At 44.6% G+C, this 26,250-nt stretch overlaps 1 protein-coding gene across 4 annotated transcripts in view; it reads right to left on the reverse strand.

Moving 5' to 3' along the window:
• TRAF3IP3 (TRAF3 interacting protein 3) overlaps nucleotides 1-26,250 on the reverse strand; it is a 513,908-nt gene that overhangs the window by 64,608 nt on the left and 423,050 nt on the right. For all 4 annotated transcript variants that reach the window (XM_068265590.1, XM_068265592.1, XM_068265589.1 and 1 more), the window contains one exon: nucleotides 7,545-7,689. In XM_068265590.1, coding sequence (XP_068121691.1) covers nucleotides 7,545-7,689 — 145 coding nt within the window. The remainder of the gene's footprint in view (nucleotides 1-7,544; nucleotides 7,690-26,250) is intronic.

Below are 26,250 nucleotides of genomic sequence, written 5' to 3' on the forward strand. Positions count from 1 at the left end.
GTGTTGTGTATCTTATTGCTATTACCTGTATTGTTGTATCTATGATTTGTTACCTGTATTGTTCTGTCACCCCAGTTATCATTGTCTGTAATCCTATTTATTGTACAGTGCTGCGTAATATGTTGGCGCTATATAAATCTAATAAATAATAATAATAATAATAATAATAATAAAACAGTCTGTTTATAATAAAGGATTGTGTTTGATTTCGCCAAACAAAGTATTTGGCTTTATGGCCAAGAACCTTAATTTCCGTCACATCAGACCATAGAACCTTCTTTCAGCTGACTTCAACTGCAACATACCAAATTGTAGGCAAACTATAGGTGAGATGTAATATAACAACTATTAGTTGCATAAAGCTTCACCTGGTGTGCAATTTAGCAACAATTGTATGTTTAATCGTTTAACAACTCTTAAAAGTGGCCACTAACGATCCAATTTCTAGCAAAAAATTGTTAGAGCGATCAGAAATTCTGATTGGATTGGTTATAAATAATCTTAGTTGTTGGGCATAATCGATTAGAAACGATTATAATAATAGTCGTCCGATTGGATTTCTGTCAAACCAAAATTTGTATTTTCTTGTTGGCAGTGATAGGAAGCAAAGATTGGTTTGTTGATGGTGTAGTGAATGATTTTTCTTTCAATCAGAATTATTTGATCGCTCAAACAATTTTGGATCATTAGTGGCCACCTTAAGGCAACATACATCAGGCAACTTGGCGGCTGATCGACCATCCAATCCAATTATTATAATCTAATCAGATGAAAATCGGCCACCAAGTGGATGCCCAACCGGCAATGCAATTGATTTCAGGCCGAAATTGGTCGCATCAGTTGATCACACATGCTACAAAATTAGTCCGTAGCGAATATAGTATTAACAATGTCACATGGCTTCAGAGAGGTGTACCTAATGGTTCATACAAATGCAGCAAATGCAAATTGTGTCCCTTTATAGAACGAACTAATGTATTTGAAAACAGTACGGGTGACACTGAATATGAGATAAGATTGTTTATTAATTGTAATACGACACGTGTTGTGTACATGATACAGTGCCCATATAAGTTGAAATACAGTGGCTTGCAAAAGTATTCGGCCCCCTTGAAGTTTTCCACATTTTGTCATATTACTGCCACAAACATGAATCAATTTTATTGGAATTCCACATGAAAGACCAACACAAAGTGGTGTACACATGAGAAGTGGAACAAAAATCATTCATGATTCCAAACATTTTTTACAAATAAATAACTGCAAAGTGGTGTGTGCATAATTATTCGGCAGCCTTTGATCTGAGTGCAGTCAGTTGTCTATAGACATTGCCTGATGAGTGCGAATGACTAAATAGAGTGCACATGTGTGTAATCTAATGTCAGTACAAATACAGCTGCTCTGTGAAGGCCTCAGAGGTTGTCTAAGAGAATATTGGGAGCAACAACACCGTGAAGTCCAAAGAACACACAAGACAGGTCAAGGATCAAGTTATTGAGAAATTTAAAGCAGGCTTAGGCTACAAAAAAATTTCCAAAGCCTTGAACATCCCACGGAGCACTGTTCAAGTGATCATTCAGAAATGGAAGGAGTATGGTACAACTGTAAACCTACCAAGACAAGGCCATCCACCTAAACGCACAGGCCGAACAAGGAGAGCACTGATCAGAAATACAGTCAAGAGGCCATGGTGACTCTGGATGAGCTGCTGAGATCTACAGCTCAGGTGGGAGACTCTGTCCATAGGACAACTATTAGTCATGCAATGTACAAAGTTGGCCTTTATGGAAGAGTGTCAAGAAGAAAGGCATTGTTAACAGAAAGCATAAGAAGTCCCGTTTGCAGTTTGCCACAAGCCATGTGGAGGACACAGCAACCATGTGGAAGAAGGTGGTCTGGTCAGATGAGACCAAAATGGAACTTTTTGGCCAAAATGCAAAATGCTATGTGTGGTGGAAAACTAACACTGCACATCACTCTGAACACACCATCCCCACTGTCAAATATGGTGGTGGCAGCACCATAGGCGGGGGGGGGGGGGGTGCATCTCTTCAGCAGGGACAGGGAAGCTGGTCAGAGTTGATGGGAAGATGGATGGAGCCAAATACAGGGCAAACTTGGAAGAAAACCTCTTGGAGACTGCAAAAGACTTGAGACTGGGGCAGAGGTTCACCTTCCAGCAGGACAATGACCCTAAACATAAAGCCAGGGCAACAATGGAATGGTTTGAAACAAAACATATCTATGTGTTAGAATGGCCCAGTCAAAGTTCAGATCTAAATCCAATCGAGAATCTGTGGCAAGATCTGAAAACTGCTGTTCACAAACACTGTCCATCTAATCTGACTGAGCTGGAGCTGTTTTGCAAAGAAGAATGGGCAAGGATTTCAGTCTCTAGATGTGCAAAGCTGGTAGAGACATACCCTAAAAGACTGGCAGCTGTAATTGCGCACACCCCACTTTGCAGTTATTTATTTGTAAAAAATGTTTGGAATGATGTATGATTTTCGATCCACTTCTCACACATACACCACTTTGTATTGGTCTTTCACATAGAATTCCAATAAAATTGATGCATGTTTGTGGCAGTAATGTGACAAAATGTGGAAAACTTCAAGGGGGCCGAATACTTTTGCAACCCACTGTATATTGGTAAAACCAAAAGAGCCATGAAAGAACGAGTATTAGAACATCTGGGTAAAATTAGAGGGGGTAAAGCAATAGGGGGTATATATGAACATTATAGGGGACACCATAATAATGACTTGACGGGCACCCTGGTTAAAGGCATCTATAGATTGAAGGTATCAGCAAGAAGGGGTGATTCTGATGAATTGATTCTGATGAATTATTGTACTGCAAGGAAGCATCATGGGTCTTTAAATTGAACACGGTTGCACCCTCCAGCTTGAATGCTGAGTTAGACTTAACCCCCTTTTTGCGTATCCGATGCTACGATTAGTAGTTTGAATCCTGATTGGGTTATGTGTGGACCAGCAGTGCATGGAAGGTGCCATGCATAGAAGGGTGCTAAAGAATAGTTAAAGATCTGTGCATAAGTGATACATGATTATTTTTTTCGTTTTTTTTACTTATTGTAAAGTTGATCATTGATAAAGTGAGTGTTAATAAGTGGATGGATCTACAAATGTATAACATTGTTGCTGCTTTTTGTGAACCTCTCCGTTTGCCCCTCTGCAAAGAACTGTTGATCAATGATGTTGAAGTCCTGGTGTACGACCAAGTCACTATGCCTGCTCTGGAATGATGACACTGATTGGGGGTTGAGACGCACCACTATTATGTTAATAGCTTGCCCAATAGTACCTGTTTCCGCAAAGTACGTAATGACAGGAGAAGAGTAGGCGAGCCTGTAGACTGTTTATATTCATTTCTTGCGTGTCCAGAGGCCACACCCTGATGAAGCGTCGCATGTGACGTAAAATGTAGGTGGGCGGAGCCATGCAGCCTGAATTACCGTTCGTGCTCTCGCTCTGGAAAGCATGTGCAATGGTGTCCTGTCTCCTCCCGCTATTGCGGCTCTATTCGCAGTTCCGTTGGATTGTACTGAGATGGAGGAGTCCGGCTGATGGGACGAGTGGACTAATCTATTGGCCCTCATAACCTCTACATCTCTTCCTATCAAGGAAGTCAGATACTAGGACACTGATGGAGGGAGTTGAGCGGACGCCAGGACGCGGTGAGGTCCATCCTTATTTTTCTGTGCAGACGCATGAACTGTGATATATCACTTTGGGATCTGATCCATTAAGTTCTCATCCGAGCAATTGCTGAATAAAGGGAATTCTAAATCCCATAAATAGTTGCTATTTTTCACAGCAAGCGGGACTGTTCATTATTCCTTTTAGGGGGGCCCCCGCTGACCAATTAGTTGCATGGCACCAGCATGAGAGCGCGGGATGCATGTTATGTGTGAGTGTGGTTACCCTTACATGCATTATTTAATCGGTTTACAAATATTTAAGGCTGCTTGATGGCTACAATTAGCCTTGCATATTTTAAATATTGCAATTATAAATATTGAATTTTGATGTTGTCCCATTTTTTGCACAATTTGAGATATCGTGTGTTATTTAATAAAGTAATTCTTTATACCTAGTACATTAAGGTGGCTGGTGACCTATATCTGTTTGAACATTTTTTGAATACTTTATCTTTAAGGTTAGCCCCGCCCACTATCCTTTTTTTATGTGGGTAAGGTGACTAAGGTACTTATAACCACTGCCGCAAGTTTTGCTCTTTAAATTTAAAGGAGGGTGTTAGCTTCAGTAAATAATGTGTGCACAGATTATTACATAATAGACTTCCCCGCGGCAATGACGGACCCTCTCGGGGAAGGCCTAACACTAGTCTAGCAATAAAAACATAATATTTCTTGTGCTGCTAATCATAAATGGTATACACATTTCATCAAGCAGACAGACAGAAATTATAGTGCTCAAGGCTGCACCTGAAATGAAAACCAACAGAGGCGATGCAGAGCACCACTGAGGCTAAATGTTTGCCTTGAATGCAAAACAGATGCAAACTATGTAAATCCATGTTGATTAGCTGAAATGAGATTATTCTGTGCAATAGAATCTTGTATAGTATCTCTTATAATACCTTCAAACAGTTTACAGTGTACATTTTCTCCTAGTCCTCCTTGTATCCTCAGCTTCTGCACCAGGCTATTGTGGGGAACAGTGTGTACCTTTCCCAAGATCTTATGAGCTAATTAATTGATGTGAATTCACCAATTCATAAAAGTATGTTTGATTTTAAAGAGACACTGAAGCCTCCACAAAACTCCATTTTTACAGCAGAATATGGTTTAGCATGAATGCTCTTCCTAAAACGCTGCATCCCCGCGTCTGAACTCACAATTAAAACCCCTGAAATCCCGGGCCAAAAATCCACAACTTTCAAAGTCGTGACTCGTGGATTTTGCTGGGGGAGGCAGAACTTTGGGCTGTAGCTCTGCCTCCATATGCGTCAATCTGCGCTGATCGCCGCCTCCCCCTGTCCCCTCTCAGTGAAAGAAGCCTGAGAGAGGCGACAATGAGCACAGATTGACGGGAGTAGAGGCAGAGCTACAGCCCAAAGCTCTGCCTCTACAAGGAAGCGCTGCCCAAATTTCCCCCCGGGGATTTCGGGGGCTTTAATTGCGAGTTCTGCTGAAGGGATGCGGCGTTTCAGGTCAGGCATTCATGCTAAACAATATTCTGCAGTAAAAACAGAGTTTTTTGGAGGCTTCAGTGTCTCTTTAAATTATAGAAATGCTTTCTTATATGTGGATGCTCGTGATACAGTCAGGTTCTCTCAATCTGCTAAAGGAATTAAGAAAACCAAAAGCTATGATAACTTTTCTCATTTCTAATAGTTACAGACTACCCAGCAAGCTCGTGGTGAACCATAACTCCTAGGAGTGTGTAAGGGGCTACAAAGGACCAAAAAGCCCTCTTACTAAACAGTTAAGCAAAACTCTGTTTTAAGAAGGCAAACTTTTCTTTTGCTCAGTTCAAATAAAAAGAAAGACTTTTACATACAGTACCTTTTGATGCCATAAGGACAATAATATGGTTACCAACAACTTAGTAAAGGTATGTCAAAGAAGCAAATATCTATTATATCACTTATTTTATATGCATTTTATAAAATATTACCAGATATATTAAGTAACTTTAATATCACTTAAATTGAAACTTAAGTGAAAACAAAGTGATGAGATAAATAATTGTAACTCCCAAAAATGAATTTTAGAAATCCCACGGTTTTATGTTGTGTTTAAAAAGCAGATTTAGTGTTTTGTCTCAGCTCACTGAAACAGTCTGTCCCATGTCTCACAATGCTCAAATAAATGAACTATTGATATTTTTTATCTATCATATCCTGACAGAGAATGGGGCTTTTGAGACCAAAGTATTTTTTGGCTGTAATTCCATATTAGTGAGAGACATTTTGTGTCTGACTGAGTCTGTTGCATAGCTGAATATTAATGCTGGAAACACAGTATAATGAGATTTTTTGACAGATAGAGGGTTCGATAATTTCCAACATGTCTGATCTGATTTTCGATCGTTTTTCAAAACAATTTCACATAGAAGTGAATGGAAATCCATCGGAAAAACAATTGGAAAATCGAACAGACGGTAAATATGCTAAAAAATCTCATTGTGTATTCCCAGCATTACTCTTTCAGGCAGAGAAAGAAGACAAGCATCACAGAATATTTGCAAGTTCAGGTTCAGTTTAACGTGAACCCAAGGTGAAAATACACTGAGAGAAAAACAACTGTATTCATCCTGTTACTCCTTAATTTTTTTTCTTTTTTTTAGATATTCCATGGTTTTATTTTATATTTAAACATTTACACAGTAAATTGAATGTTTTATTGTTTTTACTCAATGGCAGTTTATTAATTGTCCCAGAGTTAAAATACATGACCTATTGACCTTTTTCCTTTCTCTCACCTGCCTTGAGAAATTGTATTCTGCCAGGAAATCTTTTATGGCTGTAATTTGCTTATCAGTGAGGTTTACTATATTTCCTACAAGATGCCAATAAGACAAAAGCAGTCAATTACATGCCTGAAAATTAATTATTTTAAGCAGCAAAATAAAAACAACCTCGTTATTAACTCTTTGCATACCAGCAGTCTCTGTCCCCTTAAGGGCCAGAGACCATTGGTACTAGAAAATGGTGCCTCCTGAGGAATCGCCGCAAATACCTGCTGCTCTCTCACTGGACACAATGCTCTCCCATCACCACAGGCCCCCCTCTCTGCCAATGGCAGATCGCTGTCAGGCGGTGAGGAGAAGCTTTCATTGGCTTCTGACGCTGTCTATCACTGTGAGCCAATCACATTGGAGCCAAAGAAAGCCACTCCTGACCTGCTCACAGAGGTCTGCTGTCATATAGACCATAGGGCGACTGAATTGCGGTGGGTGCAGATCGGCGGTAGCGGCAGGGAAGGTGAAATGTACATCCTGTCAGAGCCGCACAGCCATCTGCAGGATGTAGATTTCTACCAACGTGTTCCAGAAGCGTTTAATCTGTTTTGCACTGTACATGTTTATCTCATCATGTTACATGTCATCTAGGGTACACTAAGTTTAAGGTTCCTTTCATGAGCGAATGTTAAACAAAGAATGGGTTGGAGGTGACACTGCAGACTGGAGGGGATGTTCAAAGGTATACCCGGGAATGTATTCACATATAGCATGCTCTGGGCCAATTGCACACAACAACGTGATGCAGAAAACAGGTAGTCCGGCACTGCCAAAAGTGAGTTGTAGTTATTATCAATAAAGTTTTCACATATTTGTACAAAGGATGTTCCTTTGCCGAGTAGTGCCAAGGGGGATGCTAGGGGAACAGTGGGTGCTAGGTAGTGGAAAGCCTGACATCCATTTTGTGATGTGACACACTTCCTCCAAGGATTTAATAAAGACTTGAAGCAAACTAGAAATCTCTAACATTTGCAGGCTTCTGACTATATTCAATATAAAAGATGATTAGTGTACATAAAAGATCACACAAACCTTGCAAAGAACTCAGATGTTCGTTTTGCATCTCACAGTTTTCTTGCAGCTGCTCATTACAGACCTGTAGTTCAATACGCTCTTGTTGTACATTTCGTAGGCAGTTCTTTAGTTGTTCAAATTGTGCATCTTGATTTGTAACCCACTAAAAGTAGACAGTTATCAAAACACAAGTAGTATTACTTTCCAGTATTTTTACATACCTTACCATTTTGTGTAAACCATTCACTGCTTAATCTTGGAGGTAAGAAAGATATCAGACTCTGATGGGTCAACAAGGTCTCACACCTTCAATATGTGATTAGGTGCTAAAACCCAAAGCACAGTCTAAAAAGTGAAAGTAATGTTTTACACACTATTGCAAGGACTAATAAATGTATTGCCTCATAATGCACATAAATATGCAATCCTCGTCTGCCAATGATCCTTTTGGGGCCTTGCAGGGACCCCCTTTATCAAGGTTTCTCAGATAAAAAATACTGTATCTTTTATCTGAAAATACCTTGATAAAGGGGGACCCAAAATGATGGCCCGCAGGCGAGGATTGTATATGTTTATGTGCATTATGGGGCAATACATTTATTAGTCCCTGCAACAGTGTGCAAAACCTTATTTGAATTCTTTAGATTTCAGGCTCTGAGTTATACTTAATATAGCAGTCATGTCTATAAACTGCCAGTGAGAAATGTGCCCTAGGACATTCAGTGCAAACATTCACTGCTTTACACAACAAAAAAAAACTATTCCTTTTCACTAAGCTACTTCCTGTATTGAAATGTCTAGCGCTAACTGTGTTAGTCCACTTCTGTAATAAATATAAAATTAGTTCCATCCAGGATATGCATTTTAACAAGTGAATGGGGAATCATCATTTATCAACAAGCAAAGTAATAGTGATTTTAACTTTTGGATTGCCTGGTTAGCATCCTCATTACTTGTTTACGAGATAAAAATAAAGAATTTATTTATTATTGTATGTCCGACAGTTACTTAAAGAGACACTGAAGCGAAAAAAAAATATATGATATAATGAATTGGTTGTGTACTATGAATAATTACTAGAAGATTAGCAGCAAAGAAAATATTCTCATACTTTTATTTTCAGGTATATAGTGTTTTTTCTAACACTGCATTATTCTATAATATGTGCAGATTACACAACACTCAGCGTTCAAAATGATTCTTTCAGAGCAGTCTGTGAAGTAATGACATCTCCTCTGGCAGAGGAAAAGTAAATAGTCCAGGAACAGTTGAGATAATAAAAGTCAGATAACAGCCCTCTCCACGACTAACTTAGTCGGAGAGCTTAATGGCTTGTTTGCATAGAGATAACAACTGGAGTTTCTCAACTCTTCCTGTACTGGAAACAATTAGACTGATGTATCTGATCTTAATGTTTTATTTCTTAGCTGTACTACACATACAAATCATAATATCATAATTTTTTTTCGCTTCAGTGTCTCTTTAACCTATTTTGGTTCCTGGACGTAGAAACTACGTTCAGGAACCATGTGCGCTACCGCGCACCCCCGCGGCCGATCGCGCGCATGCACGCGCACTCCCGGCCGCGGATTGGGTAGCCAGGGAATCAATGTATCGGGCTATGGTGCCCGATCACTGATTCCTCTCCCCCGCTGAAAAAGCGACAGCTTCTCTCAGAAGCTGCGCCTTTTCTGGCCGTTCCCTCCCCGATGCGCCACTCTAAGCGTGTGTTACGCTTAGAGTGACATCATGTAAACAAACTCATGGCCATCATCTTGTGGCCAAAAAGTGATACTACAACTGAAAATAAAAATAAATTAAAATGAACACACATTTACATTATAAATCTATTGTTTACCCCCCACCCTCCCAAAACTACCCAAATAAAATGTTTACTATAAAAAAAACAAAAAACATTACAATAAAAAAAAAATGTAAATATTTACCTAAGGGTCTAAACTTTTTAAATATCAATGTAAAGATGAAATATTTCTATATTTTTTTTATTTTAAACTTGTTAATAGTGATAGATGCAAAATGGAAAAAATGCACCTTTATTTCCAAATAAAATATTGTCGCCATACATTGTGATAGGGACAAAATTTTAATGGTGTAATAACCGGGACATATGGGCATATACAATACGTGAGTTTTAATTATGGAGGCATGTATTATTTTAAAACTATAATGGCTGAAAACTGAGAAATAATGAATTTTTTCATTTTTTTCTTATTCTTCCTGTTAAAATGCGTTTACAGTAAAGTGGCTCTTAGCAAAATGTACCCCCCAAAGAAAGCCTAATTGGTGGCGGAAAAAACAAGATATAGATCAGTTCATTGTGATAAGTAGTGATAAAGTTATAGGCTAATGAATGGGAGGTGAACATTTCTCTCGTGAAAACCACGGAACCTGAATGGGTTAAACAGACTAAACTCTCTAAATACATTCAGGGTGCATTTCTCTATGTTTTTTTCTGTCCTGTGCAAGAGTTCAGGTCCACTTTAAAGATTTCAACAAGCATTTCTAAAGGAGCTATGTCTTTTCTTTGCTGTATCAGCTGAGAACAGATGTCCATTAAAAGGGAACTGAATTAGATGTGGTTGCACATGGGCTTGAGCAGACATATATGATCCAGATATTCCTCTAGGTAATAATATAATTATAATTCCAACATTTGTATAGTGATTTTCTCCTGCTGCATTCAAAACAGTTGAGAGCTGCAGCCACTACAGGCCATAGCAGTGTTGGGGAATCTTGCCCAATCATTCCTTAGTGAATAAGTATTGTCTTACTAAATAGGAAGTGTCGAGGTTTGAAAACCCTGGTCTCCTATGTCAGAAGCAGTGCCCTTAAAGAAGGACTGTAGTGAAAATAACATAATGAATCCAATTGCTTATTGTTTACAATATTCATTTATAGATTATTTAGTCAGTGTTTTCCCATTGTAAAATCTTTCCTCTCCTTGATTTACATTCTGAAATGTATCACTGGTGGTGACATCTTTAGTTCTGCCAGGTGATCTGTAGGGAATGTTAGTTACTGAGAGTTCTATGCACAGAGGGACATATTGCTTACTTGGCAGTTGGAAAAAGCGATTATTTCCCAAAATGCAGTAAGGTTGTGATGAATAGCGGAAAAGCCGCCGCATGTGCTGACAGCAAGGCGGCTGATTCCGCGTCTGATGCGGCGGTTTGTCCGCGTCAGCATGCGTCTGGAACTAATGGTGCGCATGGGAAGAATGGTGTGGGGGCCGCCACGTGTTCTAATGGTGAGGCGGCGGATTCCGCGTTCAGTGCAGCGGTATCCCCGCATCAACATGCCTCTGGGGTTTCTGGACCTAGTAGTGCACACAGATGGAGAGCTATGCGCGCGCTGCAAGACAAGCTCTTTATACCAATAGGAGGAAGATCAGCTGATCATGGCGGTAAAGCTGACTCCTGCTCAGCTAGTGATTGGTTGATGGGAGCTGGGTGGCGCTGGAGAGCGCTCCACTATATATATCTCTTGCTGTTCAGTTGTTGGTTGTCTGGCGTTGCGAATACCTATCTGTTAGCACTCAGACCTAGTCAGATCTTTCAGTGTGGTGGAACCAGGAGGACCTGAGAATCCACACTTAGCCAGCTTATTGTATATCATCTGTGTTATTCTCTAGTATAGTTCCAGGGTGTTGAGATCACCGCCCTCACACCCCAGACTAGGAATACTGTATATCATCTGTGTTATTCTCTAGTATAGTTCCAGGGTGTTGAGATCACGGCCCTCACACCCCAGACTAGAAATACTATATATCATCTGTGTTATTCTCTAGTATAGTTCCAGAGTGTTGAGATCACGGCCCTCACACCCCAGACTAGGAATACTGTATATCATCTGTGTTATTCTCTAGTATAGTTCCAGGGTGTTGAGATCACGGCCCTCACACCCCAGACTAGGCTTTATTCTGATATCTGTTATGACCTATTGCTTTCCTGACTACTCTTCTGTTCTCCTATTTGGTACTTTGCATATCTGATATTCCGTTGCCGACCCGGCCTGCCTGACCTTCTGGCTGTCACCCTCCATTGGGGTTCCAGCCTTCCTGCAGGGCTCCTCTGCTCCTCAGAGGGGACACTGCTCCTTAGCAGTGAGGGACTCCCCCTCCTGGTGTCCTTGACTACAGTAGAGTCATCTCTACCTTTTGGACCACCTGCTACCCCGGTGGTCCAAAGTTACTGTTGCACCCAAACACTCACACACTCAGGTGTCTAGAGGTTAGACATATCTGATTATTGGCGATTTTGCAGATCCTCAATAATCAGGTATATCTGTATTCTTGGGGATACTGCAGATCGCCAAGAATCAGATTCTCTCTCTGGTTGCTGACACCTATCGTTACAGAACGCCAGACCAAACCAATATGGACGCACTTGGCACTCGTCTGGACACACTCACCACCTCGGTGGAAAATCTCATCAGAGTGATAGACGGTCAGCAGGCCTAGATCTCTGCCTTATCTGGGTCACTACAAGTCCTTCAGACGACTGTCAATTCAGTGCGATCCCCTCTAGTCACAGACTTGAGAATGTCTGTACCTGAAAAGTTTTCTGGCCATAGATCTGACTTTCAGAATTTTAAGAATCGTGTGATGTCATATTTTGAACTAAGGCCTAATTTGTCAGGGACAGAGGCTCAGAGAATCACGTTTATCAAGACTTTACTCTCAGGGGATGCTCAAACCTGGGCGTATAATTTACCTACAGGGCATGAAGCACTTAGGTCAGTTGAAGAATTCTTCAAGTCCATGGCCAAAATTTATGATGACCCAGACATTGCGTCTACCTCTGAGCGGAAACTAAAGACCTTGCGTCAAGGTAAGGATCCAGTGGAGGTTTATGCAGCTGAGTTCAGGAAGTGGTCAGTGGGGGGCTTTTGCACCACTGGATTGTTTCTTATCAGGGTTATCAGACGCAGTTTCTGGACTGATGTTGGGATACCCTGAACCTAAAACACTTGAGGAAGCAATCTCTCTGGCAGTACGTGTTGATCGTCGGTTACGATACCAAAAGCAAACCCGTGGTAGGGACAGGGTTAGATATGTTTTTGATGCTACTACCCCACCTGCCACACCGCCACCTGAGCCAATGCAAATTGGTCACTCCAAATTAACTAGTTCAGAGAGAAATCATAGGAAAACTGAGCAGCTTTGTCTATTAGTGATGCTCGGATACCCCTTTTTATAATTCGAGTTTGGTCGAATTCGAATAGTAAATTATTCGAATTCGGCCGAATATTCGAGTCGAATATTTTTTACTATTCGATTTGACCTCGGACTTCGACCTCACTATTCGAGTCGGTATTCGAGCTCATTATTCGAGCTGACTATTCGAATTGGCCTTAAATAGCTTCCAACACTTGTTTTGAGGGTGAATGATGCAAGAAACATCTTTTTTTCTAAGTAACAACAGCAAGTGATTATGTGGGGATGTTCCTTTAAAAAAAAAAAGGTGGAAAGAGAAGTTGTGTCCAAAATGTTGTTCAGTACTGTATATACTTCTTCTTTATCTTCTATATCTTCTTCTTCTATATCTTCTTCTTCTATATCTTCTTCTTCTTCATCTTCTTCTTCTTCTTCTTCTATATCATTTTCTTATTCTTCTTCTTCTTCTTCATCATCTTCTTATTCTTCTTCATCATCTTCTTCTTCTTCATCTTCTTCATCATCTTCTTCTTCTTCTTCTTCTTCTTCTTCTTCTTCTTCTCCTTCTTTTGCTATATCGTCTTCTCCTTCTTCACTTATTTCTCTTTTATATATTTTTTTTAAAGAAATGCAGCTATTTTTGAGCGTAATAAATAGCTGCTTGCGCACGCATGTTGGAAGCGCCATTGTATGTGCTCCCTGGCAGTGGAAACACACAGACAGCAGGAGGTAAATTCAGCAGCAGGAGGAGGAGGATGAGTGTGTGGCAGCAGGCAGTCAATGAGGCAGGCAGCATGATATAATAGCCCTGGTACCTAGCGGTGATACCAGGGCTGTAAATAAACACAGCAGGAGGTCCCAGACAGTGGTCGTGCAGCCCACATCGTGTCCAATACACAACTGGGACAACACAGTTTTCAACCCGGGCACCTCAGAAAAATTAAACCTTTTTTTTTTTTGGTTTATTTGTTTTGTTTTTACAACAAATTACACAGACAGATATAGCTATTGTTTGGCGTAATAGCTGGTGGCAGAGTGGCAGCAGAAGGTAATTCTGTGTACCCTGGCAGTGGGAAACACAGACAGACAGCAGCAGCAGCAGGAGGAATGGAGGAGTAATGTGAGCAACTATTGTTTGACGTAATAGCTGGTGGCAGAGTGGCAGCAGAAGGTAATTCTGTGTACCCTGGCAGTGGGAAACACAGACAGACAGCAGCAGCAGCAGGAGGAATGGAGGAGTAATGTGAGCAACTATTGTTTGATGTAATAGCTGGTGGCAGAGTGGCAGCAGAAGGAAATTCTGTGTACCCTGGCAGTGGGAAACACAGACAGACAGCAGCAGCAGCAGGAGGAATGGAGGAGTAGTGTGAGTGTGGCAGCAGGCTAGGCAGGCAGCGTGACATAATAGCCCTGGTACCTAGCGGTGATACCAGGGCTGTAAATAAACACAGCAGGAGGTCCCAGACAGCGGTCGTGCAGCCCACATCGTGTCCAATACACAACTGGGACAACACAGTTTTCAACCCGGGCACCTCAGAAAAATTAAACCTTTTTTATTTATTTTTTTTGGTTTATTTGTTTTGTTTTTTTATAGAAAATTACACAGACAGATATAGCTATTGTTTGACGTAATAGCTGGTGGCAGAGTGGCAGCAGAAGGTAAAATCTGTGTACCCTGGCAGTGGGAAACACAGACAGACAGCAGAAGGGCAGTACACAGCAGCCCACTGTAGGTGTAAAATGTGTGGCTGCAGGCGACGTAATAGTCAAAGTGAACCAGGCTGGCTTAGTGAGCAGGAGCCAGGAGGTGGTAAAGGGTGGTAAGGCACATTAACGATGGGTCTTCAGTTCATGTCCCCCTCTCGCCGACAACAGGGGCCAGGAACTCGCCTTCCACCCACGCCTGGTTCATCTTGAGAAACGTCAGTCTGTCCACAGACTTGTGAGACAGACGTGAGCGTTTCTCGGTGACCACGCCACCAGCTGCACTGAAGCAGCGCTCGGACAGCACGCTGTAAGGGGGGCAGGACAGCACTTCCAGGGCGTACTGCGCCAGCTCGCTCCAGATCTCCAGGCGCTTGACCCAATACTCCATGGGATCAACAGGGGCATCGCTGTCAAGCCCGCTGTAGGACCCCATGTAGTCAGCCACCATTCGGGTCAGGCGCTGGCTGTGACCGGAGGAGGATGCTGCTGCATGCACCTCCTCTCTAGTCACTGCTGCCCGGAGCCTCTACAGTCCTGTAGAGCTCGTTGCTGAGAGACAGCAGGTCTGTGGGGCGCTTGCTGCTGGATGCAGGCACCTGCTGCTGCCTCTGTGCTGGCTGGACAGTGGGGGTGGAAGGCTGGGGGAAGGCTTCCTCCAAGCGCTCAACAAGGGCCTGCTGCAAGCTCCTTATTTGTTGCGCTGGGTCTTCTCCTGCAGGCGGCAGGAACTGGCTCAACTTCCCCTTGAGGCGTGGGTCCAACATCATGCTGATCCAGATGTCCTCCCTCTGCTTCATCTGGATCACCCTGGGGTCCTTGCGCAGGCACGTCAGCATGTGCGCTGCCATTGGGAAGAGGCGGGCCACGTGTGCTGGCACATCGACGGCAGTGCTGTCCTCATCCTCCTCCTCTCCCTCCTCAGCCTCATCCTCTCTCCACCCCCGCACCAACTCAGCTGCACTGTGCTGATCCCCCTCATCAGCAGCAAGGTCAGGGACCTCCACCAAGTCCTCCTCCTCCTCCCCCTCAGAGGTGGACTGTGCAGCTGCATGCCGCTCCTGCTGGTCCAAGGCTGCCGCTCCCTGTTCCAGCAAAGCATCGAGGGCCCTGTTCAGCAGACAAACCAGGGGCACCCACTCGCAGACCATAGCATGGTCCCTGCTCACCATGTTAGTGGCCTGCAGAAAGGGAGCCAGCACTAAGCACACCTGCTGCATGTGCCTCCAGTCATCATCGGGGACGATGGACGGGATGTTGCTGGTCCTGTCCCTTCTCTGAGCGGCGGAAACAGTGGCTTGGGCAAGGTACTGGTTGACAGCGTGCTTCTGTTCAACCAGACGCTCCAACATCGCCAGGGTGGAGTTCCAGCGAGTCGGAACGTCAAGGATCAGCCGATGGCGTGGCAGCTCCAGCTCCTTTTGCACGTCTTCCAGGCTCGCACAGGCTGCAGCCGAGCGCCGGAAGTGACGCACAACGTTCCTTGCCGTTTCCAGCAGTTCGCCCATCCCCTGGTAGGTGCGCAGGAAATTCTGCACCACCAGGTTCAGCACGTGGGCAAGACAGGGGATGTGGGTCAGGTTTCCCCTGTCTATTGCGGCAACCAGATTGGCCCCATTGTCAGCCACCACCTCTCCGACTCTGAGGCCTCTGGGGGTCAGCCAAATCCTCTCCTGCTCCTGGAGTTTGGCCAACACATGGGTTGCCGTCAGTTTGGTCTTCCCAAGGCTGACCAAGTGCAGCAGCGCTTGGCAGTGGCGGGCCTTCACGCTGCTGCTGAGGCGGGGGGTTTGGCCAGGTTTTCCCGGAGGAAGGCAGAGGATCGGAGTAACCTGCTGCAGTTCCCCTGACCCTGCGGGGTGGCACCACCCACTGTGTTGCTGCTGCTGCTGTGCCCGCTGCTGCTCCCCCATCCTCACCCCCTTCCACCAAGCTGACCCAGTGGACAGTGAAGGACAGGTAGCGGCCTGTCCCGAAGCGGCTGCTCCAGGAGTCCATGGTGACGTGGACCCTTTCACCAACCGCGTGCTCCAGCCCTCGCTCCACATTGGCCATCAGAAAGCGGTGCAGTGCAGGAATGGCCTTGCGGGCGAAGAAGTGCCAGTCTGGGGCTGCACAAGCAAGCAGCGCACGCATGTCGCTCCCCTCCTGCACGAGCGTGTACGGCAGGAGTTGGGAGCACATGGCCCGTGCCAGCAAGCCGTTCAGCTGCCGCACGCGACGGCTGCTGGGAGGCAGAGCCCTAACCACCCCCTGGAAGGACTCGCTCAAAAGGCTCTGGCGTGGCCTTTTGCTGGCACGGGAATCAGCAGACACAGCAGAGGAGGCCACTGAGGACTGGCTGCCAGAACAGGCCTCAGTGTCGGCGGCAGGAGTTGCAGAGGGGGGAGGAGCAGTGTGTTTCTGCACTCCTGCTGGTGCTGCTGGAGGAGCAGGAGGGCGGGTGGCTGCTGTTGCTGCTGCTGCTGAAGGCTGTGCAGTGATGGGTGTGGTGCCACTGCCAGCACCAGATGCCTTCAGCCTCTGGAACTCCTCATGCTGGTGGAAATGTTTCGCAGCAAGGTGGTTGATGAGCGAGCTGGTGCTGAACTTTAAGGGGTCTGCACCTCTGCTCAACTTCCGCTGACAGTGGTTGCAAGTGGCGTACTTGCTGTACACTGTGGGTATGGTGAAAAAACGCCAGATTGGTGACAAAAACAACCCCCTACGGCCTGGAGCCGCTGCTGCCTGTCTCCCTGTGGTGGTTGGGGCGGGGGATTGGGTGCAGCTGGTGGTGGTACTGGCAGATGCTGCTGCTGCTGCTGAGCCTGAGACACCAGCAGGCTGTGGGACCTGCCTACTGCTGCCAATGCTTGCAATGATGCGCCTCCTTGCAAGGCCCACAAGCGCATCCTCCTCCTCCTCCTCAGAGCTGCTGATGATGACATCCCCTGGAGCTGGTGGCACCCAGTCTTTGTCTGTCACCGTGTCATCATCATCCTCCCCCTCCTGACACATGTCCTGCTGGGATGATGACCCCCCAAACTCCTCTCCTGATGCATGGATGGGCTGCTTGACTGTCGCCACAGTCTTGCTGTCCAATCCCTCCTCCCCCAAAGTGCCCATCAGCATCTCCTCCTCAAAATCGCCAACAACAGCAGACAATACCCTGATGGTGCCTGGGGTCAAAAAACTGCTGAGTGACAGGTCGGCGACTGACGGTGAACTGGCCTCCTCCCCAGGCCCTGCTGGGCGGCTGCTGCGACAGTGGTGGTGGTGGTGGTGGTGAGGGTGGAGGCCTCGGATGCAGAGCTGATGGCGGGCTGCTCATCCTCTGTCATCAGTTGCACCACAGTGGCTGCATCCTTTTCCTCAATGGGACGTTTCCGACCCGGCTGGAGGAAAATCGGAGCAGGTGCTACACACTGCTGCTGCTGTGTCTCTGCAGCGTGAGTTGCAGATGCTCCTGCTGGGCGGCGCCCAAGGCGTCCACGGCCAGTGGCTATAGGAGGAATGTTAGCCACTGACGCTGCTGCTGCTGCTGCGGAACTGTGCATGGTGGCGCGGCCGCGGCTTGCCACAATGCTGCTCCCTCTCCTCCTGATTCCCTTGCTGCCCTTCCCCTTGCCCAAACCGCGCTGGCTGCCACTTCCAGACATCTTAGATGTTTTGGGCGTAAACACAAAAGTTTTTAAAAAGGGCGGGTGAAAAGTGGGGTACTTTAATGGAGTGGGTTGGTGGGTGAGGTGACACTAATCACTAAGTGATTAGATCGCTAACTGATTAGTACAGTACAAATACAAAATACAATAATCGGTACTCAGTAAGTGTGAACAGTGAACAGTGAGTGTGTCCCCTAGTACACTAACTAGAAAATACAATAATCAGTAGTAATCACTCAGATTCAGTAGAAGGAAATAGAGTGTGTGTACACTACAGACAGTGAGTGCACGCACGCGCACACACGCGCAGGAGCTAGCCTATGAACAGTGACTGAGTGAGTGTCCCTAGTACAGTAAGTAAGTAGTAACAGTCAGGAAGTACAACTAGAAATTACAACTTAATCAGATTCAGTAATCAGTAGTAATCACAAGGAAATAGAGTGTGTGTACACTACAGACAGTGAGTGCACGCACGCGCACACACACGCAGGAGCTAGCCTATGAACAGTGACTGAGTGAGTGTCCCTAGTACAGTAAGTAGTAACAGTCAGGAAGTACAACTAGAAATTACAATAATTAATCAGTAATCAGAAGGAAATAGAGTGTGTGTACACTACAGACAGTGCACGCACACACACACGGTCACACGCAGGAGCTATGAACAAACAGTGACAGTAAGTGTCCTAGTACAGTTATATAACTACAATACAAAATACAATCACTCAGTAGCTAGTAAAGGACAGCAGAAATACTGGTATAGATGAGAAATAAACCAACAGAGGACAGGAGAGAACAGCTGAGCTGCCCACACAGGCAGGCCCTGAGGCCTAAAGTTGTGTAAGCTTGCCTGCAGCAGCTGGCTCTCTAGTAACACACAAGCTACTAACTAAAATACAATGTCTATCTAACTAACAACAATATAGGTGTATATAGGAGGTGTATGTGAGCAAAAACGCTAGGTTATTGACCACAATAAAGCTCTTGCTAAGCCAAAGCACAAAGGAGCAGATCTCTCTCTGTACAAAGTCAGGCAAGGACAGAAAAACCTAACATGGCGGCCGCTATTTATAGGGTAGGGGCTGGCCAGGGTCCCCCTCAGTGATTGGCTGCCGTCAGAGGGCCTGGGAGCCCTCTGATTGGCTCTGAGGACATCAATCTGGGCTATGACGCTATTCGAGCTCGGTATTCGAGCTCGAATAGCGCTGTTAGCTCGAATAGCTCGAATAGTGAATGGGCTATTCGAGTTCACTCGAATAGCCCATTCGAGTAGCTGCAGCTATTCGGAGCTCGAATACCGAACTCGAATAGCTGAAAAAGAGCTCGAATATTCGAGCTACTCGAATATTCGAGCTCTGTTGATCACCACTGTTGTCTATACTGTGCAGAGGAGGGTCATATGGTGAGGAATTGTCCCAAGAAGTCGGGAAACGCTGCCGCCTAGGTGTAGTCAGAGGTAAAACCCTGGGTGCGCAGTCTTTACCTCTACATAACGATCGTCTGCTACTCCCTTGTTCGGACACATGGGAGGGTCAGACTGCTTCCACGGAAGCCTTTATTGATTCTGGTTCAGCAGCTAATTTTATCGATTACGAGTTTGCAAAGAAATTGGGTATACCCATGTGTGACGAACATTAAGGAAAGTCGTGCGCAAGCGCCAACGATTTTCGTATGGTCGTGCACAATTGCTGTCAGTCATGTGTCAATGTACAATAGATGTCCTTTTTCCTCTCTTCTTACTGAGAGCAACAGTAACCTTCCCCCACATCCTGTGTCAGGAAAGAATGTCACAAATGGCCAGCTCCCCTGGGCAGAAGCCATTTGGCCACTCAACTCATCTCCCCCACGCCAGCTCAGACTGGCTGAGATAAAAATTCCCTCCAAGCTCATAGCCTCAAACAAAGGGAACGTTAATTTATTAATAATTCAAAATAGGTTTGGCACAGCAAGACAAAAATTACATTTCCTGATACCTAGAAATCAGTTCTATCATACACAGGAATTGCAATTTTCTAGCTGTCAGGGATCCGTAGGAAAACCACTTTATCCGGCCTGCGTAGAGCGAATGCGACAGACTAGGCATGTATAGCCTCATTTAATACAGGGTCGCAAGCCTCTTATGAATATAGTCTCGGATTTGTGATGCGCCAATCTGGGGTGGAGTCACACCGATTATTAATAAATTGGTACATTTCTTGCTCTGAGTCTGAGGGTGGCAACCTTGCCTCCAGGAGATAGCCCTGCCTTAAACACACCTACTTTCCAGGTAGTGACAGCCCCAAACTCAGGTCCTATAAAAGTGGGGCGGGACCAAACCTGCCCAGTTCTCCAAATTTCATCGACCAGGAAAGTCCAGGCATGCGTTCCAAGGAGAACCGCCGCATGCCGTGTGTTCAAAGGACTCTTAACCTGAATGCCTACATTTAAACTGGACTCTGTTTCTTAATTCTTTAAATGGACTGCTCAGCATAACTAAATAAGAATTTTCTGATTTTATTCCCTTTTATTTTTAAGCTCTGTGTATATGTTAATTGGTGTATATAACTGTATGTAATGCATTTTTGTTATTAAATGTTTTAAAAATCATTCAGCGGTTATGACCCGTTGCTGAACATACACAATCGTACCTATTATCCTGAACTCGCTACCCTGTGTTTAATAGACGTATACCTTTATAACCCGCATGCGAGAACCCGGCCCAGATATAACGATCTGACCCAGGTTCCTGCATACTGCTAGGGGTTACTAAAGCGTTCTCCAAGTCCTAGTATAATTACAGTAGCGGGCTGTGTAACTCGCTTGGTGGCAGATCTTTGAATTGTATGTGTGTGGTGAATTGGTTAGTGGCAGAACGCTCCCTCCATTAGTCAGTTCATCAAATTGCGAACGCGGGTTACCCTTCGTGATGAACAAATGACCGTGTGAGAGGATTTCTTACGCTGATCGATTTACCCCATCCGCAGACCGGCCTTGCGGTCTGTGACACCATGCTTCCCTTGAATCAACCAATCTTGGTCACTGCGGTAGATGACTCTCCTCTGCAGAGTAAACGCCCCTTGTCCCGGACTCCTAATGTGCATCTCAAGGTTGGGGTATTACATGGGGAGAGTCTGCAATTTCTGGTCTTGCATATGGCAACCTCTACCGTCATTCTTGGCATGCCCTGGTTACAGATTCACTCACCTCAGATAGACTGGGTTTCAGGTCAGCTAACGAGCTGGTCATCCCATTGTAATCATCATTGTTTAGCGAAAGTAACCATGGGTAATACCAACATTCAGGTTGAAGGTGTACCGAGACAATACGCAGAATTTGCATATGTCTTTTGCCCAAAGTCTGCAGACAAACTTCCCCCTCATCGTGCTTTTGATTGTCCTATCGACCTGAGATTGGGTTGTATGCCGCCCAGGGGTCATCTTTATAACCTTTCTAGGCCGGAGAAACTAGCTATGCAGGAATACATCAAGGAAAACTTGGCGAAAGGGTTCATACGTCCCTCTCGGTCACCAGCAGGGGCAGGGTTTTTTTTGTCAAGAAAAAGGACGGAGGTCTCCGTCCTATTGATTACAGAGGGCTGAATAAGATCACTGTGAAAAACCGTTACCCTTTACCTTTGATTGACGATTTGTTCACACAGGTGACCAACGCCAAGATTTTTTCCAAGCTAGATCTCAGGGGTGCATACAATCTGGTTTGCATCAGAGATGGTGACGAATGGAAGACGGCCTTTAACACACCCGATGGGCATTACGAATACCTAGTGATGCCCTTCAGGTTGTGTAATGCGCCAGCCGTCTTCCAGGAGTTAATTAATGAGGTGTTCAGGGAAGTGTTGGGGAAGTTTGTTCTGGTTTACTTGGACGATATATTGATCTTTTCGTCCAATCTTGCTGAGCAACGCAAGCATGTCAGATGGGTATTAAAGAGGTTACGACAGAATCAGCTGTATGCCAAAATTGAGAAATGCCTCTTTGCGGTAGAGTCAGTAGCCTTTCTGGGTTACATCATCTCCACTTCTGGTCTCTCGATGGAACCAGGGAAGGTTTCTGCTGTCCTGGAGTGGCCTCAGCCTGTGGGGTTGAAGGCACTCCAGAGGTTCCTGGGGTTTGCCAATTACTACAGAAGGTTTATTAAAGGCTACTCTACCATCATCTCCCCTCTCACCAGTCTCACCAAGAAAGGGGCTGATACTCATCATTGGTCACCTGAGGCTCATACAGCCTTCTCGACCTTAAAGAAACTGTTTTGTTCTGCCCCAATACTGAGGCATGTTGATGTCGCCTTTCCTTTCATCGTGGAGGTTGATGCCTCAGAGGTGGGGGTAGGAGCAGTGTTGTCACAGGATTGCAGGGCAAGCTGCACCCATGTGCTTATTTTTCGCGCAGGTTTTCACCTGCCAATATAAATTATGACATCGGCAACCGGGAGCTCCTGGCCATCAAATTAGCTTTTGAGTAATGGCGACACTGGCTGGAGGGTGCAGAATATATTATCACTGTTTACACAGACCACAAGAATTTGGAGTATATCGGGGGGGGGGGGGGCTAAGAGACTCAGCCCTCGCCAGGCCCGGTGGTCCCTGTTTTTTGCAAGATTTAGATTTATAATCACATATACTCCTGGAAGTAAGAATGTCAAGGCCGATGCGCTCTCTAGGTGTTGGTTGTGTACTATGAATAATTACTCCCCTCACTCCCCAACTTTACTTACTCTCCCTTTCCTCCTCCCCAGCTACACTCAATCTCCCGTTTCATCTTTTACCGCCACAGTTTACTTTAAATAATTTTTCCCCACACAAAAGTCATCATGTTGGACTATGCTGTACAGTGTACATCCTGCAACATGTATGCATGCCTTGATCAGCGGATTGAGGGTGTTTACTGTTGCCCTAGGTGTGTGCGTGTTGCTCAGTTAGAGGCGGAAGTCGCAGAGCTAAATAAGCATCTCGCAACACTGAGAAGCATACACAACATGGAGAAGAGCTTGGATCTCATGATCCAGACACTGGATGGAACCGTTGAAGATGAGGAGGGTGGAGTACAGCCGGACCAGGAAGCAGAGGCAGCCGCTAGTTGGGTCACAGTTAGAAGGGGTAGGGGAAAAAGTGGCAGAGAGGCTAGTCCCGAGTTGTCCCTCACTAATAAGTATGCTTGTTTGCGTAATATTGGGGAGAATGATTCAGGAGTAGCAATGCTGCAGCAGGATGTGCTCCTTAGCAACCAAGGGGCAGACTGCTGTAACGAGAAAGGGAATAGGAGTGCAGCTAAGGCTAGACAGGTACTGGTGGTAGGGGATTCAATTATTAGGCGCACAGATAGGGTAATCTGTCGAAGAAACCGCGAATGCCGTACAGTCTGTTGCCTCCCGGGTGCTCGGGTTCGGCATGTAGCGGAAAGAATTGACAGATTACTGGGTGGGGCTGGGGAAGACCCGGCTGTCATGGTACACATTGGCACCAATGACAAAGTTAGTGGGAGATGGAAGGTCCTCAAAAATGATTTTCAGGTACTTGGAGATAAACTTAAAGCAAGGACCTCCAAGGTGGTGTTTTCTGAAATACTGCCAGTGCCACGTGCTACATCTGAGAGACAGAGGGAGCTTAGGGAGTTAAATAAGTGGCTGAGAAATTGGTGTAGGAAGGAAGGGTTTGGGTTCCTGGAGAACTGGGCAGACTTTGCAGTCGGCTACAGGTTCTACAGCAGGGATGGGCTGCACCTTAATGGGGAGGGTGCAGCTGCATTGGGGGAGAAGATGGCTAAACGGTTGGAGGAGATTTTAAACTAGGATCTGGGGGGAGGCGGGAGGATAAAGTCTCAATACATAGACAAGATGAGGTAAAAAGACAGTGGGAACCTATCATTATGGAAGGTGGAGAGGGGGTGGGGACAGTGTAAAGATTAAGGAGGTTGGTAAAAATTCAAGTAGCCCATTTCATGTAAACAAAATTGGTAAATGTGGTGGTAAAAATATAAAGTGCATGATAACCAATGCTCGGAGCCTTGCAAATAAAATAGACGAACTAGAGTTCATTCTGAATGACAAAGGCTATGATATTGTGGGAATAACCGAGACATGGATGGATGAAAGCCATGACTGGATAGCTAATTTAAAAGGATACAATGTGTTTAGGAGGGATAGAACAGGGAAAAAAGGTGGAGGGGTTTGTCTCTTTGTTAAGAATTCTCTTACAGCTGTCCTCAACGATGAGATGGAGGAAGATTGCGAAGATGTGGAGTCCGTTTGGGTAAATATTCATGGTGAAAATAAAAGTTGCCAATTGCTTATTAGGGTATGCTACAGGCCACCTCTTATTAATGAAGCTGCAGAACTGCGATTACTACAGCAGATTGAAAAAGCTGCAGGTAAAAATGAGGTCATAATTATAGGCGACTTCAACTTTCCAGACATTGACTGGAGTATTGAGGCTACCCATTCTGGTAAAAGCAGCAGATTTCTGGCAGCACTACAGGACAATTACTTGACTCAAATGGTAACTCAACCAACTAGGGGGAATGCGTTACTGGATCTGATCATTTCTAATAGACCAGATAATGTATCAAATGTGCAGGTTCAAGAACATTTTGAGAAATAGTGATCACAACATGATAACGTTTGAGCTGGTGACTGATAGGCCACGGGGCAGCGGGACCACTAAAACTATGAATTTTAGAAAAGCAAAGTTCACTCAAATTAGGCAGGCACTAAGTTTGGTGAACTGGGATAATGTACTACAAGGGGAAGACACTGAAGGGAAATGGCAAGCTTTTAAACTTATACTCAATCAATACTGTAGTATGTATATCCCATATGGAAACAATGTCTAGGAATAAAAAAAAGGCCTCTATGGATGAATAGAAAGGTTAAAGATAAAATGAAGAGGTAAAAGAATGCCTATAAGGTCTTAAAACAGGAGGGGACCGAGGCTGCACTAAGCAATTATAAGGAGTGCAATAAAAATTGTAAAAAAGAAATTAGGCAGGCAAAGATTGAAGCTGAAAAACAACATCGCTAAGGATATCAAATCTAACCCCAAAAAGTTTTACAAGTACATTAACTCTAAAAAAAGAAAGGTTGACTGTATAGGACTCCTAAAGGATGAGGATGGGAACTCAATGGTGGATGACCAAGGTAAGGCAGAGTTATTAAATGCTTTCTTTGCTTCTGTCTTCACAAAAGAAACAGCACTGTAGTTGCAAACTACAGAGGCGGAAGAGTCTCAATCTTCTAACTGTAATATTAAATACTTAACGCAGGAAGAAGTGAAGGCAAGACTAAATAAATTAAAAATAGACAAGGCACCTGGCCCGGATGGCATGCATCCTCGGGTCCTAAGGGAATTAAGTTCAGTTATAGATAAACCCCTTTATCTTATCTTTTGTGACTCTCTTGCAACTGGCAGAGTCCCAGTGGATTGGCGTACAGCCCACGTTTTCCCATTATTTAAAAAGGGCAAAAAATCTGATCCAGGAAATTATAGACCTGTAAGTTTAACATCAGTTGTATGCAAACTATTTGAGGGGTTACTAAGAGATACTATACATGACTTCATAGTAGAAAATAATCTTATTTCTCAGCATCAACATGGGTTTACTAAAGACAGGTCCTGTTTGACTAACATGCTCAGCTTTTATGAGGTAGTGAATGCTAATATGGATATTGGGAATGCTGTAGATGTGATATACTTGGACTTTGCAAAGGCCTTCGACACTGTTCCCCACAAAAGTCTGGTGCAAAAGTTGAGGATGCAAGGACTGGGGAAGAGTCTGTGTTCATGGATAGGGAACTGGCTAATGGACAGAAAACAAAGAGTTGTGGTCAATGGATCGTACTCAAAATGGGAGACTGTTAGCAGTGGGGTCCCACAGGGGTCTGTTCTGGGTCCAGTGCTCTTCAATTTATTTATTAATGACCTAGTAGATGCAGTAGTGAGCAATGTTGCTATTTTTGCAGATGATACAAAATTGTGCAGAATCATCAACTCTCAGGAAGATAGTGTCATATTGCAACAGGATCTGGATAGGATGGCTATATGGGCACATACATGGCAGATGAAATTCAATGTTGACAAATGTAAGGTCATGCATTTTGGACGTACTAATGGTCTAGCACCATACAAAATAAATGGGATACAGTTGGGGACATCAAACTTGGAGAAGGACTTAGGAGTGCTCATTGACAACAAGTTAAATAATCGTACTCAATGCCA

The sequence above is a fragment of the Hyperolius riggenbachi genome, chromosome 2 (genome assembly GCF_040937935.1).
Source record: "Hyperolius riggenbachi isolate aHypRig1 chromosome 2, aHypRig1.pri, whole genome shotgun sequence".
Classification (NCBI taxonomy): Eukaryota; Metazoa; Chordata; class Amphibia; order Anura; family Hyperoliidae; genus Hyperolius; species Hyperolius riggenbachi.